The sequence below is a fragment of the Macaca thibetana genome, chromosome 13, assembly GCF_024542745.1.
Source record: "Macaca thibetana thibetana isolate TM-01 chromosome 13, ASM2454274v1, whole genome shotgun sequence".
Classification (NCBI taxonomy): domain Eukaryota; kingdom Metazoa; phylum Chordata; class Mammalia; order Primates; family Cercopithecidae; genus Macaca; species Macaca thibetana.
The window spans coordinates 19,426,104-19,445,641 of NC_065590.1; the positions used below are offsets into that span (position 1 = coordinate 19,426,104).

The 19,538-nt window shown below is 40.7% G+C and overlaps 2 protein-coding genes across 4 annotated transcripts in view; both read right to left on the reverse strand.

The window, feature by feature from the left end:
* The window catches only part of GCC2 (GRIP and coiled-coil domain containing 2), a 673,733-nt gene that overhangs the window by 116,048 nt on the left and 538,147 nt on the right, over positions 1-19,538 (reverse strand). The gene's annotated exons all lie outside the window — the stretch shown is intronic.
* Positions 716-19,378, reverse strand: SULT1C4 (sulfotransferase family 1C member 4). Of its 3 annotated transcripts, XR_007718585.1 has the most exons (9): positions 18,900-19,372; positions 15,547-15,672; positions 14,955-15,052; positions 14,196-14,322; positions 13,910-14,004; positions 11,063-11,243; positions 10,006-10,117; positions 7,516-7,635; positions 716-2,531 (listed from the first exon to the last, which is right to left on the reverse strand). XR_007718585.1 is itself a non-coding variant. In XM_050753103.1 (7 exons), the coding sequence occupies exons 1-7, from the start codon at positions 19,051-19,053 to the stop codon at positions 10,005-10,007; spliced, it is 894 nt and encodes a 297-aa protein (XP_050609060.1). In that variant the 5' UTR covers positions 19,054-19,378; the 3' UTR covers positions 9,092-10,004. The 3 variants fall into 3 exon arrangements, 2 of the variants coding, with proteins under 2 accessions (XP_050609060.1, XP_050609062.1); XM_050753103.1 differs by lacking the exons at positions 716-2,531; positions 7,516-7,635 and having other exon boundaries at positions 9,092-10,117; positions 18,900-19,378; XM_050753105.1 differs by lacking the exons at positions 716-2,531; positions 7,516-7,635; positions 14,196-14,322; positions 14,955-15,052 and having other exon boundaries at positions 9,092-10,117.

The following is a 19,538-nucleotide window of genomic DNA, read 5'->3' on the forward strand; positions in this document are numbered from 1 at the left end:
AAAGACCATCTGTCAAATGTGAAATTTGAGTTTGAATTTCAATGCTACTCTTTTCTAGCTGTTTATTGTTATCTTCTCCCCCTGGTTTTCTTGTTTGCCCTGGATGTCGACATCCAATGATAGAATGGAAAACAGACTTTCAAAGTAGCAGGTTGAAGATTTAAAAACTCAGCTGGGGCTGTATGAAAGGGGTAGGGAGAACGCAGATGTGTATGGACACTAGAGGAAGTGGAGCCAGATCCCACTGCTGCAGAAGGGGAGACTGAGAGCAATGTTTCTACTCCCATGAAAGCCACACAAGTCACTGAGGGCCCAGATAACTCAAAAGCAGACAGAACACAAAGTTTTGAGGAACAGGACATGGTTTGGGCAATATCAATCCTCACATAGACTTTATGAAACGATTTATAGTAATTATAATAATCATCAACATTATAATTGATAGCTTTCATTGGTTGCGGATGATGTCCCAAGCACATTTCTTTTTTTTTTGAGATGGAGTCTCACTCTGTTGCCCAGGCCAGAGTGCAGGGGCGTGATCTCGGCTCACTGTAAGCTCCGCCTCTTGGGTTCACCCATTCTCCTGCCTCAGCCTCCCGAGTAGCTGGGACTACAGGCATCTGCCATGCCTGGCTAATTTTTTTTGCATTTTTAGTATTTTTAGTAGAGACAGGGTATTATACAGGATGGTCTCGATCTCCTGACCTCATGATCTACCCACCTCAGCCTCCCAAAGTGCTGGGATTACAGGCGTGGGCCACCGCGCCCGGCCCCAAGCACATTTCTAAATGCTTCACATGCATTAGCTCACATAATTCTTAAAGCAAAAGAGAAGTAGTTACTATTAGTAGTTACTATTAGTAGCTCCAGTTACAGAGGAGGAAACTGAGGTGCAGTTAAATAAATTGCTGACATTTCACACAGTGAGAAAAGTGGAGTGGGGTCTGGAACCTGAGCAATCTGATTGCAGACCTCATTTGACCACTATGCTAAGAATCTTTCAAGAAGGATAATTTCTAGTTGGGAGACTAAAAATAAACACTGATTGAGAGATGACTAATCAATGGTGAGACCAACAGTGTCTGTTCTGTCAGTGAATCCTCCTTCCCTTTTCCTTCATTCCCACTGCTCTGGTTTTGGCACCATGATGAGAACCTAAGTTTTTAAACTGCACCTTCCAACATCATTTTAAGTGGCTGTGAACCACAGCAGTAGAAAGTATGCCTATACCTGAGGGCTGCTAGCTCACCTCTTCATTCTAACTGGCTTCATAGCAGGTATGATCTCAATGAAGTTAACATCAGGGGCTGGAGGCCGGATGGCCCTCAGGGGCCGACTGTAGGTCTCTTGACCTCTGGGAACAGCAGTGAAAGAGTCCTGCATGACTCATCGCCCCAGGCAGTGGGGTTCTGGAAGAGAGCTACCACACAGCTCATGTCCAGTCTGTTAGAGGACCACTCAAGTGGAAAGGGGACAATTTGGGTCTCTCGCTTGCCTATTGCACAAGTGTAACAGTCATTTTTGTTTAGTGTGCGAACAGAATATTTAATGCATTCCAGCCAAGAATTTGCGTCCTGATACCCTGTTTCAATTGCTATAGTTTGTTTTAAATCTTTCACCTCTACAACAGCTACTTTGGTTTTATCATTGGGTATATAACAAGAGAACTTAGGAGAGGGAGAAGGGGTGCAGGAGGTGGGGAAGCAATGAAGCACATTTCAAAGGATCCTATGGAGTCCTTCCCTGAGACTTCTGCTCTGATACCATAGAATAGGCTTAATGAAGGGGAAGACGTCTGGGGAGCAGAGATGGTCATCTGTACTGGATTACATTGGTTCAGCTGACAATTGGGAGGGGTAACTCCTTTAGTGAAATGAATATATGGTTTCAAGAAACTCCAAGTACTAGTTGGGGCAGTCCATCCTTGCTCTTTAGTATTTCATAGAGCATTGGACCAACTTTGGCAGAAAAGCTCTGCTCGAGGAGGACAAGATTTCCAGTTCATACTGGAATCTTTGTCAAACTATTCCCAGACTAACTTATCCCAGTTAACAGATTTCCAGTCTGAGGAGAGCTAGGAAGGACAAAGATACTTTTCTGAAGTGGAGAGTTTCCTCTGGCTTGGCAAATCTCCACAGGGCATCACAAGGCAAGCATCAGAAGTAATAGTTTGGGGTGAACTCGACCTAGGTGCATTAATAATGAGAGGACTAACAATAGAAGGGGAAAAGAAAGGGATGCAACATAAGAGGATCAAACCCATTTTAGCTTTAGCTTGGTTGGAGTTGGTGCTGGAATAGCTGTCTATGATTCTGAAGGAGGTGGTGCTCTTTTGACCCGGGTGTGATGAGTCCATCCTCTTTCTGCTGTTTGAACTGTGGCCTCGGTGTTTAGAAACACTAGGTAGGGTCCTTCCCAAGCTGGTTTGAGTTTTCCTTCTCTCCAACTTTTGATGAGGATGTGGTCCCCAGGCTGATGTTGGTGTACTGGAAACTCCAGGGGTGGCGCCTACGCTAAAAAAACCTTTAGTTCTGAGGGAAGAGAAAGTGGAAGATAAACCAAGTGTATAATTTCTGAGAAACTGATCTTTTGTTTCAAATGTCGGAAGATCAGTAGTAGAATGTAGATAAGGCAATTCATAAAGGTTAACAACCAGCGGGTCTTAATTTCTCCTTACCACTAGAGTGCTCAGTAATCGTACAAGTTTGTTGTTTTTCTTGTTATTAGTTTGTTTCTGTTTTTGTTGTTGTTTTGTTCTTTTTCCCATTTGGGTTACATCAACTCTATCTGACTTGATCACATCTGAAGGAAAGTTCCAAATTATGGGGAACAAGGCCTTCGAAGTGCCTAAATTTCCACATACAAAAAAGGTGGTGTGGTGTTGGGAGAAAAATGGCTGGCAAAAGGTGGTGCTGGGAGGCGGTGGAAAGGGAAGGTTTTTTATTTTGACTATTTAAGGGGTTTTATTTATATAACAAGGCCACCTTTTAGCTAGGCAGGCTAAACTGGAATAGCAATGGCTGTCATCCCACACTGCAGTTCCATAGCTAAGGATTCTGCCTTCTTTTTTCCACCATGACAGCCTGGTTTTTCCTAAATCAAGTCCTTTCTGGTTTGATACTTGGTACTTCTGAAATAGCAGCAATTTGTTCTAGCTGAAATATGGTCATGAAATATAAAAAGATTTTTTTTTTTTTTTTGAGATGGAGTTTCGCTCTTGTTGCCCAAGCTGGAGTGCAATGGTGCGATATCGGCTCACTGCAACCTCTGCCTCCTGGGTTCAAGAGATTCTCCTACCTCAGCCTCCCAAGTAACTGGGGTTACAGGCACATGCCACCATGCCCTGCTAATTTTTTGTATTTTTAGTAGAGATGGGCTTTCACCATGTTGGCCAAGCTGGTCCTGAACTCCTGACCTCAGGTGATCTGCCCACCTCAGCCTCCCAAAGTGCTGGGATTACAGGAATGAGCCACTGCACCCGGCCTTAAAAGGATTTTTTAAAAGGTGCTCAGTGGTTAAAAGTCAGCTTAATTAAAAGATAACTTTCAACATGTGTGTATATGTGCATGTGTATGTGTGTTTGTATTTAAAAGGCCTTCAAGTTTTTATTTTGCTCCTAGGACCTCGTTCCTTTTTTGAGCGAAAGTTTTCTTCTTTTCAGTTGACTGAATTCTGTTTTCTAAATTTACTGGTGCTGTCTCTCCTTTCTCTTGCACCCTCTGCTGCATGAGGGACTTCAAATAGTTTATAATAGCCTGGGATTTTTTTTGTTTTTTTTTTTCCCCATTTTTTTAATTTTAATTTTTTTAAATTATACTTTAAGTTCCAGGGTACATGTGCATAACGTGCAGGTTTGTTACATATGTATACTTGTGCCGTGTTGGTGTGCTGCACCCATCAACTCGTCAGCACCCATCAACTCGTCATTTACATCAGGTGTAACTCCCAGTGCAATCCCTCCCCCCTCCCTCCTCCCCATAATAGGCCCTGGTGTGTGATGTTCCCCTTCCCGAGTCCAACTGATCTCATTATTCAGTTCCCACCTATGAGTGAGAACATGCGGTGTTTGGTTTTCTGTTCTTGCGATAGTTTGCTGAGAATGATGGTTTCCAGCGGCATCCATGTCCCTACAAAGGACACAAACTCATCCTTTTTTATGGCTGCATAGTATTCCATGGTGTATATGTGCCACATTTTCTTAATCCAGTCTGTCACTGATGGACATTTGGGTTGATTCCAAGTCTTTGCTATTGTGAATAGTGCCGCAATAAACATACGTGTGCATGTGTCTTTATAGCAGCATGATTTATAATCCTTTGGGTATATACCCAGTAATGGGATGGCTGAGTCATATGGTACTTCTAGTTCTAGATCCTTGAGGAATCGCCATACTGTTTTCCATAATGGTTGAACTAGTTTACAATCCCACCAACAGTGTAAAAGTGTTCCTATTCCTCCACATCCTCTCCAGCACCTGTTGTTTCCTGACTTTTTAATGATCGCCATTCTAACTGGTGTGAGATGGTATCTCATTGTGGTTTTGATTTGCATTTCTCTGATGGCCAGTGATGACAGCATTTTTTCATGTGTCTGTTGAATAGCCTGGGGTTTCTTAAAGAAGATGGAGAAGGTGCCAGACTCCCTTTGGGAGAGACCTGTTTTCCCTTATGGAACCCTGGGAGTGTAAGCAGACAAGTTCATCTCAGCTCTTAAATTGCTTCCTTTCGTGTTGTGTTACCTGATTTATTAACTAGAATAGTTATCGCAACAGAGGCTACTCTTGGATTTCTAAGGAAGAGTGTAGTTTAGACACTTAGAAATGCCTTTGTTTAAAAAGAATTTTTTAAAATGCACTGTAAAAGCATCACGTGGTCTAGCCTCATAGTAATTCTCCTTTTTTGGAGACCCAGGATTCACTGTGGGCGCTGCCCAGAGCTCAGAGATCCAGTTAAAAGATAGGTAGTTCCTAGCTAAATAAAACTGGTCTCCTCATACAATCTTATGATAGATTTCTATAAATTTTATGTTTGATTTGGCATCCATCTTTAATCTCCCTCTAGCACCATTAGACTTTTTCTCTCAGTACTTTAAGATGTAAATTTTGCTATCTGATTTTTTGTCTAAGAGTTGTTTTCCTTCAATATGCAGATTTAGGCCTGCTTATCTGACAACTGCCTAGGGTAGCAAACACAGATTATTGAGAATTTGAAAGTCTAAGACAAGAAAAAAAGGTTTTTATGAATCTATAAGATGTACTTCTATTGGCATGCCTAATGTATCTATGTATTTATGTGTTGTGTACACAATGGTTTACTGCATACATATATATGAGCTCTAATTAATTGACTTAAGAAAAAAGCGCTTGAATCAAATACTTTTATCAGGAAAAAAGACTAGTCAAAAGCTTTTTCAAGGTTATATAACTTAAGTAAAATTTTAAATAAATAAGTTGGCTTTAAAATTATTGGTAATGTTAGAAATGTCTTGAGAACTCCCAGAATATATTTTTATTTGCATTTATTGATCAAGCAATTTTATACTTATCCCTGCCAAATACTATAAGAGGTCAAAATTTGGCATAGGGGTTACAAAACTATAAACCCAGCCCAAAACAGAATGATCTTTGCTTGTGTAATATTTAATAAATAAGATATTGATATTGGTTTAAGGAAAATGGCTACATCTTGAATTATTCAGTAAAATTACTATAACTTCTAATTTTGTGGCTTTAGGCAGTTTAGTCCACAGGCAGTAAGGTTTGTTTTGGGAAAGGACTGTTATCATCTTGTTTCAAAACTAAAGTAGAAATTAAATTCCTCCCAAAGTTAGTTTGGCCCACGTCCAGGAATGAACAAGGACAACTTGGAGGTTAGAAGCAAAATGGAGGAGTTGGTTAGGTCATATCTTTTTAACTGTTTCGGTTATAATTTTGCAATGGTGAGTTTCATATCTTTAAATGATGACTATCGCGGTTTTCATAGTCTAGGTAAACAATTAAAATAAGATAATTAGGTGAATGTAATGGAATAAATACTTGTAGACTTGTCATAATTTGGAATCTGAAGTTAAAATAATAATAGATATTTCATTATTTGAATTTTTTTTTTTTTTTTTTTTTTTTTTTTTGAGACGGAGTCTCGGTCTGTCGCCCAGGCTGGAGTGCAGTGGCGCGATCTCGGCTCACTGCAAGCTCCGCCTCCTGGGTTTACGCCATTCTGCCTCAGCCTCCTGAGTAGCTGGGACTACAGGCGCCCACCACCGCGCCCGGCTAATTTTTTGTATTTTTAGTAGAGACGGGGTTTCACCGTGGTCTCGATCTCCTGACCTTGTGATCCGCCCGCCTCGGCCTCCCAAAGTGCTGGGATTACAGGCGTGAGCCACCGCGCCCGGCCATTATTTGAAAATTTTTAAATAAAAATATATTGTAGGAAAACATTCTAAAAAAAGTGAACAACTTTTGTCTAATTCAAAGCATTTTTAAAGGTTATGGGTCAGTCACGGTGGCTCACGCCTGTAATCTCAGGACTTTGGGAGGCTGAGGCAGGTGGATCACCTGAGATCAGGAGATCAAGACCAGCCTGACCGACATGGAGAAACCCCGTCTCTACTAAAAAAATACAAAATTGGCCAGGCACGGTGACTCACGCCTGTAATCCCAGCACTTTGGGAGGCCGAGGCGGGTGGATCATGAGGTCAGGAGATTGAGACCATCCTGGTGAACACGGTGAAACCCTGTCTCTACTGAAAATACAAAAAAATTAGCTGGGCGTGGTGGTGGGCGCCTGTAGTTCCAGCTTCTAGGGAGGCTGAGGTAGGAGAATGGCCTTAACCTGGCAGGCGGTGGAGCTTGCAGTGAGCCGAGATCGTGCCACTGCACTCCAGCCTGGGCGACAGAGCAAGACTCCGTCTCAAAAACAACAACAACAACAACAAAAAACAACAACAAAAAACAAAATTAGCGAGGCATGGTGGCACATGCCTGTAATCTGACCTCCTCGGGAGGCTGAGGCAGGAGAATCACTTGAACCTGGGAGGCGGAGGTTGCAGTGAGCTGAGATCAAGCCATTGCACTTCAGCCTGGGCAATAAGAGTGAAACTCCGTCTCATAAAAAAAAAAAAAAAAAAAAAAAAAAAAATTCAATGCAGTGCAGAAGGGTGCTATAATGAGCCACCTTTGTTCTCAGTGGCACCCAACCTGAGTATGCTGTTGTTTCTGTTAGCACTTCAAGTTAGGTGATATGGAAACCATCTACTTTGTAATTTTCTGTTTCATGTGGTATTTCTAATTCTAGGGTGAATTTTCATTTCTCAAACACTGGATTTAAGTTTGAAACAGTATGACATGTATTTATTTTTAAAATTATGTTCCTACTGGTTATTCAGAGATAAATAGGATCCAGGTGGCCTCCTGAGGCCTTTCAGTCATATAAAATCTCCTCTTAACATTGCCAAAGTGTATGAGTTTCTAAATACTTTACATAGAATCGTAATACTTATATTATTGCAGTACGTTACCTCTTGCATCTCTACACATGAGCTTTGATTTCCTTTAATATTTTCTTGGTTCAAGTCCAGACCTCCTCCACAGAAGTAAAAGGTTATTGCTTTGGTGTGGCAAAACACCAAATGTGTACCCTGTATTTACAAACGCAATGTATCAGAAAGGTTCCAAAGTCTAAATGCATTATTTTAATTCTCTGATGAAATGGAAATAATCTTGAATAGATCTAGAATATAATATCCTAATCACTAGTTTCAAAAGACTTGAGAGAATAGGCCAAGTGAAGACCAAACCGAGTTGGTCTAGTTGGGGCTGGAGCTAAAGTAACTAAACCACAGAGATTGGTTTTGCTTGCTGGGGATATGGAGGGGGTTTGCAGGAAAGTAAGAGGTAGGCTGGGCATGGTGGCTCATGCCTGTGATCCCAGCACTTTAGGAAGCCAAGGCAGGTGGATTGCTTGTGCCCAGGACTTCGAGACCAGCCTGGGGCAACTGGCAAAATCTTGTCTCTACAAAAAACAACAAAAACAAAAAAAGTAGCTGGGAGTGGTGGTGCATGCTCGTAGTCCCAGCTACTCTGGTGGCAGAGGTGGGAGGATCACTTGAGCTCAAGGGTTTGAGATCAGCCTGGGCAACAGGGTTGAAACTCTGCTCTACAAAAATTAGCCAGTGTGGTGGTGTGAGCCTCTGGTCCCAGTTGCTTGGGAGGCTGAGGTGAGAGGATTGCCCTTGAGCGCAGCAGGTGGAGGTTTCAGTGAGCTATGATCACGCCACTGCATTCCAGCCTCGGTGACAAAGCGAGACCCTGTCTCAAAAAAAAAAAAAAAAAAAAAAAAAAAAAAAAAAAAAAAAATCTTGTCCAATAGAAAGTTCTCTGATGTTAGAAATGTTTTAGAATCTGCACCGTCCAATATGATACCCTCTAGCCATTCATGGCTACTGAGCAATTGAAAGTTGGCTGGTAAAAATGAAGAACTGAATTATAATTGTATTTTGTTTTAATTAATTTAAATTTAAATAGCCACATGTGACTAGTGTCTAGCATATTGAACATCATAGCTGTAAATTAGAGTGCTTTTAGGGACTGTCTGCTTGAAATATAAGAGTTAGCTTTTTAGAATTTCCCTGACATGTTTTTTCAGCCATTTATATTTGAGCGTGTTATATACCGTTTGGTGTGCAATGAAATATACAGCAATATCCCTATCTTGGAGAAAAAAGCAAACAAGTAAAAATTAAAATAAGCAAAGAGAGACAATACAGAAACACGAGAGTTGCCATAATACACTTTAATCTTCATCACAGAAGAGTTACCCCAAGTGTAGAGGACTTCGGAAAAGCAAGAGTGCTTTCCAGGTTGTAGGGTTTGTAGGAGGAAGGGACTGGTTATTGAAGCATGTTATATGTCTTGGGTAGGTAGAAAGAAAGGAAAGGAAATTTCAGGAGGAGGCTTGGTATAAATAAAACTGGGAGGGTAGGAAGCTGTAAGATGTGACTAGGAACAAGTAAGTAGGCTAATTTGCTGGAATATGGGGGTGGTTTGGAAGGTGAAGCTGGAAGTGAAGGCTGGAGTCATTATGGTTACAGCTGCTTTTGAATTCATAGCTAAAAGCTTGGGATTTATCTTCCAGGCAGTGAAAATTCAGTCATTGAAGGATTTTGAGCTAAGGAACAACATAATAAGAGTCTTTTTAAGGAAAATAACCTTACCATATGTGTGAAATAGAGAGAAAGGAGTTAGGAAGCTATTACATTAGTTGAGACAAGAAGTAAAAGGTTTCTGAACCAGAAGGATGGCTATAGAAATAGAAGGAAAACAAGGAATGGTTAGATGGAAATACTGTAAGAGATTTCATAGATTAAAACTGACAGATTTTGCTGACAGATGAGAATGGATTGTGGCGGCACTGGGAAAGATGAGTCAAAAGGTGACTCCAGGATTGTAGCATTAGCTGAAGATGGGAGAGTGAGTCCAGTTAAATATATAGGCTGGTGAGAAATGGGGCCAGATGTATTACACTAGGACCCTGAAGTTTTTCTTGGAGGGTTCCAAGAGGAAACTGAGTCATTTGACAGTTCACCACCAAAAAATTGCTGGAACGAACAGTCTCTATTTACACATTAGTGATGCATTTAAAAATTAACTTGAACGAAAACTTAATCTGAAAATGTTAGTGTATTATCATGTGAGGACTGAAGCATTTTCAATATGTTAATAAGCACATGATTGTAGGAAATGTAAATATGATAATTGGCAATGATATCAGGATTGTAACTAGTGACTTATTGAGCTTCCCTCTCTCCATGTTGCCACCCTGCTGCCTGTCACCACCTTGCCCCCAGCCTTTTTAATTTTTTTTTTTAGTAGAGTGAACAAGAGCAAACACAATAAACTATTCTGATAACTGGAATCCGATATCATTTGTTGTGAGAATTAAACTTTCATTATTACCTAAATATACTGGGTAATAAACTAAAATATTTTTAGTTCTTTTTCTTCCTTACTAGAATTGGAAGTGGAAAGTTAGTCTGGTATCCGCCATTTTCTTCTTGTAATCTTCATCAAATCTCTCATTCTGAGCCACGGTGAAGTGTTTCTTCCAATCTCCCACTGCCCCTGAAATACAGTTATGTGGGAGAGGGTCAGTAGTTGTTGGAAGAGTCTGTACTTCCCTGTTCTCCTGTTTCTGTGTGATGATTTCTATGCCATGTTCCAGGAAGAGCAGTATTGGACAAAACGTTTCTCTTGCTATCCTGTCACTTCCTTATCCTGAAGGGAAGACGACTTTCCTGTCTGATTTGTGAGACGAGGAGAGCCTCTTACCGCCTGGCTGCATTAGTGAGTGAGCAAGACCACTGTGTTACAACAGCAGGCCTGAAGGCTTTCTTGTCTTTCTCTGTGCCCTGCTGCACATCGAAGCATGGTGGGTGCTCATGACTATAGCTCCCATGCTGTAAGCTGACCAAGAAGGGCCTATTTCTGGGAGGCCCAAGGTACCATTTGAAGAAGAAAAAATATGACCCCTCCCCCAAATTCTCTGATTGTAATCGCTGTTACCTTTCCCAGTTTTATTTTTCTTAATGTTATCTATGTATTCTTTTATTTTGCTTATCACTAGAATATAATTTCCATGCAGGAATGAATTTTTGTGTTTTGTTCACTGCTGCAAACAGTGACTAGAACAGTGCCTGGCACATAGAAGCCCCTCAGTAAGTACCTTTGAATGACTGAATCTGATAGCATAGAACCGACTATAAAATGGATTCTTTCCCCTCTCTGACTTAATTCCATATATTTTCATGTTATTAGCCAGAACTCTTAAGGGAAAGTGGGGATAAGTGGTTGGATTTAGACATCAAATCTTACTCTCTGAATCTTAATAATAATTGGCTAATTAAATACTATTTTCATTTTATCAGTGGCTTCTTAAATACTTCTTTTCCCCAAATCATTTATTAAAGATATTATTTTTTCCTAGCCATAGGAAAGAAAACTCCTCTCAAATGCTATAAAATATTTGACAGTTCTTTTAAGATTATAACGAAAAGAAACTATAAAAACCTTTTCTCATGAATGGAGAAATGGAGTGGTCCATGATTTCAGCAGGAATCGATGAATAGTTTGCCATTGAATTCTGTTTCATAACATCAAATGAAGTGTAATGGACAATTTTATCTAGAACTTTGTCATCTAGTTTCTTCTCAATAAATTCTGTTAGCTTCTGAACTTCATGCTTTGGGTTCTATGATCAGAGTCAAAAGAAGAGTAATGATTTAATAGAATTAGTTTAAAAAGAATATTGTGATGGATTAATGACAGTAACCGGTAACATATTCGAGTTAAAATAAAAATCAAATCTTAACAAATGCTCAAATGACTCATTTTAACGTGATGACCCATATTGTTCTTTTTTTAGTAATTGGAATCACTAATAATTTTTTCCCCTTAATATGTAATCAACTGGGTAAGCTTAGTGAAACATTCACCAGACAATGACGTACAGTGCCTAGTGAACGGTTCACTGAGGGAGTGTGCCAGGGTTATGTCCACAAGCCCTGCGCAAGACATTTCAGAAGCACAGGAGCAGAAGATTAAAGACCTGACCAAGAGGAAGCTATATCCTGTTTCTGACATTGACAGAAATGTCCCCAGACTGCAGTGATGGCAGGAGGAGGGGAGAGAAATTTTTATTTTTATTTTTTGCATATGTCAAGAGGTACCCATGGCTAGTACCTCTGGTACCAGACCACCAAGTCAAGTGGAACTGAGAGTAGCTCAGTTCCAGTGTAACCACTGATTTCTCATCAGAGGGACATACGACCTTGTGACATCACTGTGGCTGTGGGACTCCTCCGTCTCTGGGAGCAGGGAGCGGGTGGGAAGGGAAAGTGGAAGCGCTTACCCCGACCACTGTGTCTGTAGTGGGCTTCTGCTGTAAAAGCTTGTATGTCAGAAATGTTTCCTTTAATTGACCTCACACAGACTAGGAATCAGAGTACTGAGAATTGTGAGCTTTGTGAGGGGACATTCCCAAACAAGATCACAGCAATATTTTAAAAAGTTTTAGGGACTCTGAGGTTAGATTACCTGTTTCGGTAAAGTTTCTTCCTGGCATGCATAATACGCTAGGGTCTAACTAAGCAAAAGAGCCCGATTCCCGGCGACATATCCTTTCTCTGACACGGCTATGATACACGCCGTAGGCAAACATCATCTGCCCGGAGTCTTCCTATGGGGCACAACACTGTTGTACCAAGTAAAAACAATGTAAACACAAGGAGGGAATTTTATACTGATAACCTCATAGGTTGTTCTGCTGGTTCTTTAGTCATGCTTCTGAAAATCCTGGAGCTATAACAATTATTTTAAAAACCACATGAAAATGGTCTGTGTTTACCACTCCTGTGATATTTTGTAGAAATCACTGATATCACAAGGCCCAGCAGTGATTGAACCTTAGAGAAGTGCATCTAAATGGTGATGTGCGCTTGAATCTCGTGGGAATTTTATAAAACTCCAGACTTAGCAGGCCTAGAGCAGGCTCCAGTAGCTTATGCAAACTAGTCTGTGAAGTACCTGTTGAGTATCAAGGCTTTCAATGACCAATTCAAGAACAGAGACTATAATTCTGTATAGAGCTCTGTATTTAGTGGGGTCACAGAAAGTAGCAGAGTAGATGATTATTTACAACAAACATCCACTGATATTTAGTCCTCAAATAAATCTTGAATAGGTAAATCTTATTATCTTCATTTTTACATTTAAGAAAACTAAGCCCCCAAGATGTTAAGTGTCTTTACCAAGAATTGACGGAACTTGATTTCAAGAATTTTGAATCTAAATCCATTTTCCATTGAACCACTTCCTAAACTGTTTCTTAAAGCTATTGGCTGGGCGTCGTGGCTCACGTCTATAATCCCAGCACTTTGGGAGGCCGGGCGGGCAGATCACAGGGTCAGGAGATAGAGACCATCCTGGCTAACACGGTGAAACCCCGTCTCTACTAAAAAATACAAAAAATTAGCCGGGGGTGGTGGCGGGTGACTGTAGTCCCAGCTATTCGGGAGGCTGACGCAGGAGAATGGCGTGAACCCGGGAGGCGGAGCTTGCAGTGAGCCGAGATCGGGCCACCGCACTCCAGGCTGGGCGACAGAGCAAGACTCCGTCTCAAAAAAAAAAAAAAAAAAAAAAAAAAAAAAAAAAACCGTATTATGTTCCTCAGTGCTAATAAAAAAACCCAAAAACTCCGGGCACGGTAGTTCATGCCTGTAATCCTAGCACTTTGGCAGGCGGAGGTGGGTAGAACACTTGAGGTCAGAAGTTCAAAATCAGCCTGGCCAACATGGTGAAACCCCGTTTCTACTAAAAGTACAAATAATTAGCTGGGTGTGGTGGCAGGCGACTGTAATCCCAACTACTCCAGAGGCTGAGGCAGGAGAATCGCTTGAACTTGGGATGCGGAGCTTGCAGTAACTTGAGATCGCATCACTGCACTCCAGTCTGGGCGACAGAGTGAAACTCCTCTGTCTTAAAACAACAACAACAACAACAACAACAACAACAACAACAAAAAACCAAAGAAACCAAAATGTGCTAGGATTTTTTTCCTGCTAAACTGCATTTTAAAATAGATATGCAAGGGAGAAATTACACAATCCATATTGGGTAATAACCTCCCTGTAAGGGAGATGTGCAGCATCCTGGGGAGCACCAGGAAGCTGCAGGTGAGACTGTGTGATACTTAAACTCATGATCAGCCATGTGCATTTGGACAAATGACAGCTGTAGCCAACGAAGTGCAGCAATTTTCTGTTCCCCACATCAATCTGAGTCCCTGATGGGGTCAATACATTATGACTTAAATGTTTTATGGCCCAGTGGGCACACATTAGATGGCACTGTGCTCACCTTCTTCATGTCCTCATAGAAGAGATAGAGAATACGGTGTTTGTCTTTGGCTTCCCACCATCCTTTCACATGTTCATGCCAGGAGCCCCAGCACACTGGAAGATGGGATGGAAAACAGGGCAATGAGTCACAGAGGTCCTATTATCCCTCTGAAAGGAGAATTTCTGAAGTGAGAGTGTTCCATTAGAGAAGGTAGAGCCCCTGCCGTTCAAAAGAGAGGATTCTTTCCTTCTAGGGTGTTTGGAGATTTTGAGAAATGAAGGGAAACAAAACTAAATTCTCTCACCTTTCCCAGCCAGAAAAGTCTCAAAATACTCTTCCCATGTTCCTGGATCAGGAAGTGCTTTATTCATTCTTTGGAAATGGTAATAGGACACCATGTTGTCCTTGGGATTTCTTGCTACATAGATTATCTGGGAATGATGAGGGGAGGGGAGGGAAGAAGCAAAAAAAAAAAAACAGGTTTTTTTTTTTTTTTTTGTTTTGTTTTTGCTATTACTGCCCAGGCGAGTCATGTTAGGGTGGATACATTTCACACAGTTCAGTTTTTCTGAGGCTGCATTTTTGTCATCCTCGTTATGGGAGACTTTTTTGTTTTGTTTTGTTTTTGAGATGGAGTCTCGCTCTGTCACCCAGGCTGGAGTGCAGTGGCACCATCTTGGCTCACTGCAACCTCCGCCTCCCGTGTTCAAGCAAGTCTCCTGCCTCAGCCTCCCGAGTAGCTTGGATTACAGGCGTGTGCCACCCCATCCTGCGAATTTTGTGTTTTTAGTAGAGATGGGGTTTCACCATGTTGGTCAGGCTGGTCTCGAAGTCCTGACCTCAGCTGATCCACCCATCTCAGTCTCCCAAAATGCTGTGATTACAGGCATAAGCCACTGTGCCTGGCTAGGATTCGTATTAATTTGTGTATTGATGATTGTGAAGAGGTAGACTTTTTTTTTTTTTTTTTTTTTTTTTTTTAAACAAGTGAAGTGTTTTAAGAGGAAATGGAAGACTAAGGTTGTTTTAAGGAGTACAGCTCTGAATTCCTTTTGCTTTTTACCTTACAGTTTTTCTCTAGGAAGGATGGTGGCAACAAGTGAAAAGGAAGATGTGTTTTCAGGATCCGTGGTGAGGGCATTGCCTGAGCTTGTTCCAAACCTGCAAAATTGGTTTTTGATCAATTTCTACTATTTTTTTCTCTATTTGCTTCCAGGTTCTGCTGCTTCTGTTATTGCTACTACAAGTCAAAGCATCTGCAAGAACATTGTAACTATAGATCTGGTGTGAGAGAATATGTCTAGCCCATGAAGAGATGTTTGGCTAGAACTATTCCTAACCATAACAGTCAACCAAATAAATAAGAACCTAAAAAATTCAAATCCTTTCACCAGGGTTATCTTACTTGAGCTTATCCTTTTGAAGTAAAATTAATTTCTAACTAGAGAAACAAAATTTAACTCACTTTTGTATAAACCATAATTCCATTAGAAAACGTCTGTAGTATAACAGTGGCCAGACACAGTTAAAAAAAGACAAAACCACAAAACTCACCAATCATTGTTTGAAAGCCTATAATTTTGAAAGGTTCAAAGACAGTAAAAATCCTAAGTGCATTTTAGGACTGTAGTGAAGTGTGGCTATTCCATACTTACCAGATCCTAAGGATGGGATTTTCCATTCGAGGAAAGGAAATCGTTGATGAGTTGGTGCCCGTTTACTTTTCTCTACATCACCTTCATTTTGTATTAATTCCACTATCTCCTGTGTCCATGTTGTTCCTTATCCCACATGTAAAATGAAGATGGATGGACATTTAGTACAGCATATTCCTTAAAATATGATCAAATACTTGTTAGAACATCTATGTCTTTTTTTTTTTTTTTTTTTTTTTTTTTTTTTGAGACAGGGTCTTGCTCTGTAGCAAGGCTGGAGTTCAATGGTGCAATCTCAGCTCACTGCGACCTCTGCCTCCTGGGTTCAAATGATCTCACCTCAGCCTCCTGAGTAGCGGGGGTTACACGTATGCACAATCACCCCCGGCTAATTTTTGTACTTTTTGTAGAGACAGGATTTTCCCATGTTGCTCAGGCTGATCTGGAACTCCTGAGCTCAAGTGATCTGCTTGCCTTGGCCTCCTAAAATCCTGGGATTACAGGTGAGAGTCACCCTGACTGGACCATCTATGTGAATTTAAAAGATAGGTTTTAAATGGGATTCAGAAGATAACATTCCTTATTTATATCTTATTATCATAATATGAATTTTTAAAAAATACTCCAATTTTGAATGGACATTAGACTGATAAATATATATTTTTTTCTGTCACAACTATTAATTTGGATTGTTATTGTTCTCTTGATTTAGCTGTATTGTCCTTAGAAAGGGCATTCTCCCCAAATTGTGTTCTCCTATAGAGAAATGACTAAATGGCTTTCAAACTCTCTTTTTCCCAGTCACATAGCATAGGAGACACTTAGTATTTGTTGGCTGAATAAATGAACCATTAGGGTTTGAACTTGATATTGACTATTAGCACTTAGTATTCATTTTTCTATTTTCTCTGTTTCCCCCATATTTCATGGGCTGAAAGGCTATAAAAGGCCTTCCCTAAACTCCTTTGCCACTAAGATTCTGAAGGCTATTTAGATCCCTCCAGTGAGATGCATTAGCCTGAGTTTTGGAAGGCAGTGGGGAGATAGAAGTCATCCTTCCTGAGGAGGTGTCTGCTGATAGTAGCCCCAGCAGACAGAAATTTTGCAAAGACCATTCCACGTTCCATGGCCCAGTGCCCTAGACCCAACCACTGCCAATGTGGCCATAGGTAGAATGGAATCCCCCAGCTTCAGTCTGTCTGTGTCTTGCACTGATCCTGACTTATACAGTGATATTGTGCTATCAACATAATCTTCACCCTTTGATGAATATCTGTTGCACCAGTTGTTCTGGCAAAATCCAGGTTAAGAGGATGTTGAGTTATTTTAAGACGGCTTTTTTATCCAGAGACAGGGTCTTGCTCTATTGCCCAGGCTGGAGTGCAGTGGTGGGATCCTAGCTCTGTGCAGCCTCCCAACTCCTGGGCTCAATGGTCCTCTTGCTTCAGCCTCCCAAATAGCTAGGACTATGAGTACACGCCACCACGCCCGGCTAATTTTTAATTTTTTTTTTTGTAGATAGGAGTCTCCCTATGTTGCCCAGGCTGGACGCAATCTTCTGGCCTCAAACGATCCTCCTGCCTTGGCCTCCCAAAGTGATGGGATTACAGGTGTGAGCCACCATGCCTAGCCAGGATGGCTTTCTGAATCCTGATCTAGGTTGATCTTTCCTGTATTATCTGGCTGAAGTTCTATAGATTCCTTTTCCCATATTCTCAATTTAGTGCTTTTAAAGGCCTAGAATAAGGGCATAAGTTAGAAATAAATTAAATTATATTTTATATTTTATATGAGTTGGTCTCCTGTATTTTCTGGCAGCAACTTTTATTACAGGACGAAGGGTCAAGATATCTTTAGTTATCCATGCAAAGAATATTCCAGCCATTTGTACTAGTTTTATGACAATTCATAGCCACAACACTGAATGTCTATAATGAATGAATTGAATGAATTTATAGACATGAGCCAACATGAGGGCAGATTGAAATGTTGCTAGAGGTTCTGGGGTGAGTGGAATGACTTCTCAATTTATTCTCTAGAGGTCAGTGATTCCATGATGTATTTTTTCTTGTCATTCAGAGTATTATTCTTTTAAAAATTTAGGGTGAACTATTTTTGCCATCTATGCTTGTTTCTTCTTCCTTTTAATAAAATAGACTTCATTAACGTATATGGTTTTAGTTATGATTAAATATTACTTTAGATGGCAAGCATTTAATTTTCTTAGTGTGCTTTTTGAATTGCTTAAACCTCATTAATGCCAGGAAAAACCTAAATGAACCATATCTTAGTACTTGCATTTGGCAGGTAGAGAAAAGATTATTTAGGTACTGAATTGATAATCAAGTGGAATTGTCGATGAAGTTAAGATGATAAGATGTGATCCTCACCAGTGGCTACTTTTAGAAATTTACATTCAGACAAATTTGATCCTGAATGGGCTCCCGATGAGTAAGTTTGGGAAATCAGGACCAACATGAAACAGACGGACAAAGAAGAGACCAAGGCCTCCGTGTTCCTGCAGAATCTTCTGTCAGGATCTTGAGAGATAAGAACAAAAGAGGGTTTTGAACAGTCTCAGAAAATACTGAGGTTTAGATTTTTTGGTGTGTGTGTGTATAACAAGAGTTTTTGACAGCTTGATTTTGCAAAGAGCAAATGTATATATAATTTGTGTGTAGACCAAGTAAACTATTTCTGGTAGATATGTAGATATGCAAAAATATTTATAGAGAACTATTTCCACCTCATCATCCCCCAATTTTTATGATGTGGTTGCTGGGCTCAAGCTAGTCCTACTTTTACAGACAAGTTTGTTAAACTGATTGTTGAGATAAGAGAGTTGGTTCACAATTTACCACAAAGGAAGGTGGAAATCAGAAGGATGGTTCTCAGACCGTGAGATGGGAGGGCTGCTGAGGTGGTATCAGCATTGCAGAACCAAAGCTCCCCTATTTCTTTTCCAAATCAGCCTCGGGATCCCCTTTCTAGCTCACACACTCAAAGCAGCTTTTTACAAGATTTGCAATAAGGGCCTAGATTGGGAACGAATAAATAAACAAGTATACCCTTTTGCTCTTAGCTGTTTTCACTGTCTCCTGGGAAAGTAAAAAAAAAAAAAAAAAAAAAGTAAGTACATCATAACATCATAGGAAGGTTGAATTCTAAAAATTTGTGTGTCATTTTAGTATGTTTCGGTATAGCTTCAGTTTCCACTAGTAACTTTCTTTAGCCGTATCACTCCGTCCAGTAGAGTTTTCCAGATCAACTTCTTTATTTCATGACTAATGCATCCTTCCCACTTACCTTCCTAACTCTCCTCTTCCCCTTCCCCTGTAAGCCCTTCCACCTACCTGCTTTAGGATAGGTAGAAATAAGCAGGTCATCAGGCTTGGCTTGGAAGTTCCAGATCTCATCCCAGATGTCACAGGTGACTGTGGGTTGAAGAATTCCCTTCACGTAGTTGACACTTAAGCGCTTTGTTCCATCAAATGTAAAATCCTCCATCTTGTGTAAGGCCGTTAGTATAGGAAATCAGAGGGCTCTTCCAGACACAAAGTTATCTCTCAGTCAGCATATGGCTGCATTGTGGATAGAAGCAGCTCTCTGTCCACCACTCTACCACACTATCCAGCCCTCTAGCATAGGCCTGTCTGGGAAAGCCTGGTGCTGGCCAGCAAACAGACAGAAAGTGAACTGCAGGCCTCCCGACTCAGGTTCCAGGGAACTGGAACTCTTGTTTGAACTTTGTCCACTGGCAGTTTCCTGAGGACTGCAGCCCCCTCCCTACCAGGCTGTGACGTCACAGCAGAGGCGGTCATAAACCCTGCTGTCTGGGTCCTGTTCCAGCCCTTCTGTTCTCTGTCAGTTAACAGGACATAGTGTCACATTGTTTATATCCCTCGTCTCTGTATCCATTAAACCCTTCACAGATATTTTCATTAATTGTTTCTTAGTTGTAGGATTTGCCTGTGAAATTACAGATTCTACAC

Bases quoted from the DNA above. Each gene is read 5' to 3' on its own strand.
- SULT1C4 (XM_050753103.1), bottom strand. From the start codon at position 19,053: ATGGAGGATTTTACATTTGATGGAACAAAGCGCTTAAGTGTCAACTAC. The intron at 15,673-18,899 runs GTAGGTGGAAGG...ATGTGGGATAAG, and splicing joins TTCTACCTATCCTAAAGCAG to GAACAACATGGACACAGGAG. The intron at 14,005-14,195 runs GTGAGAGAATTT...CCCATCTTCCAG, and splicing joins GACTTTTCTGGCTGGGAAAG to TGTGCTGGGGCTCCTGGCAT.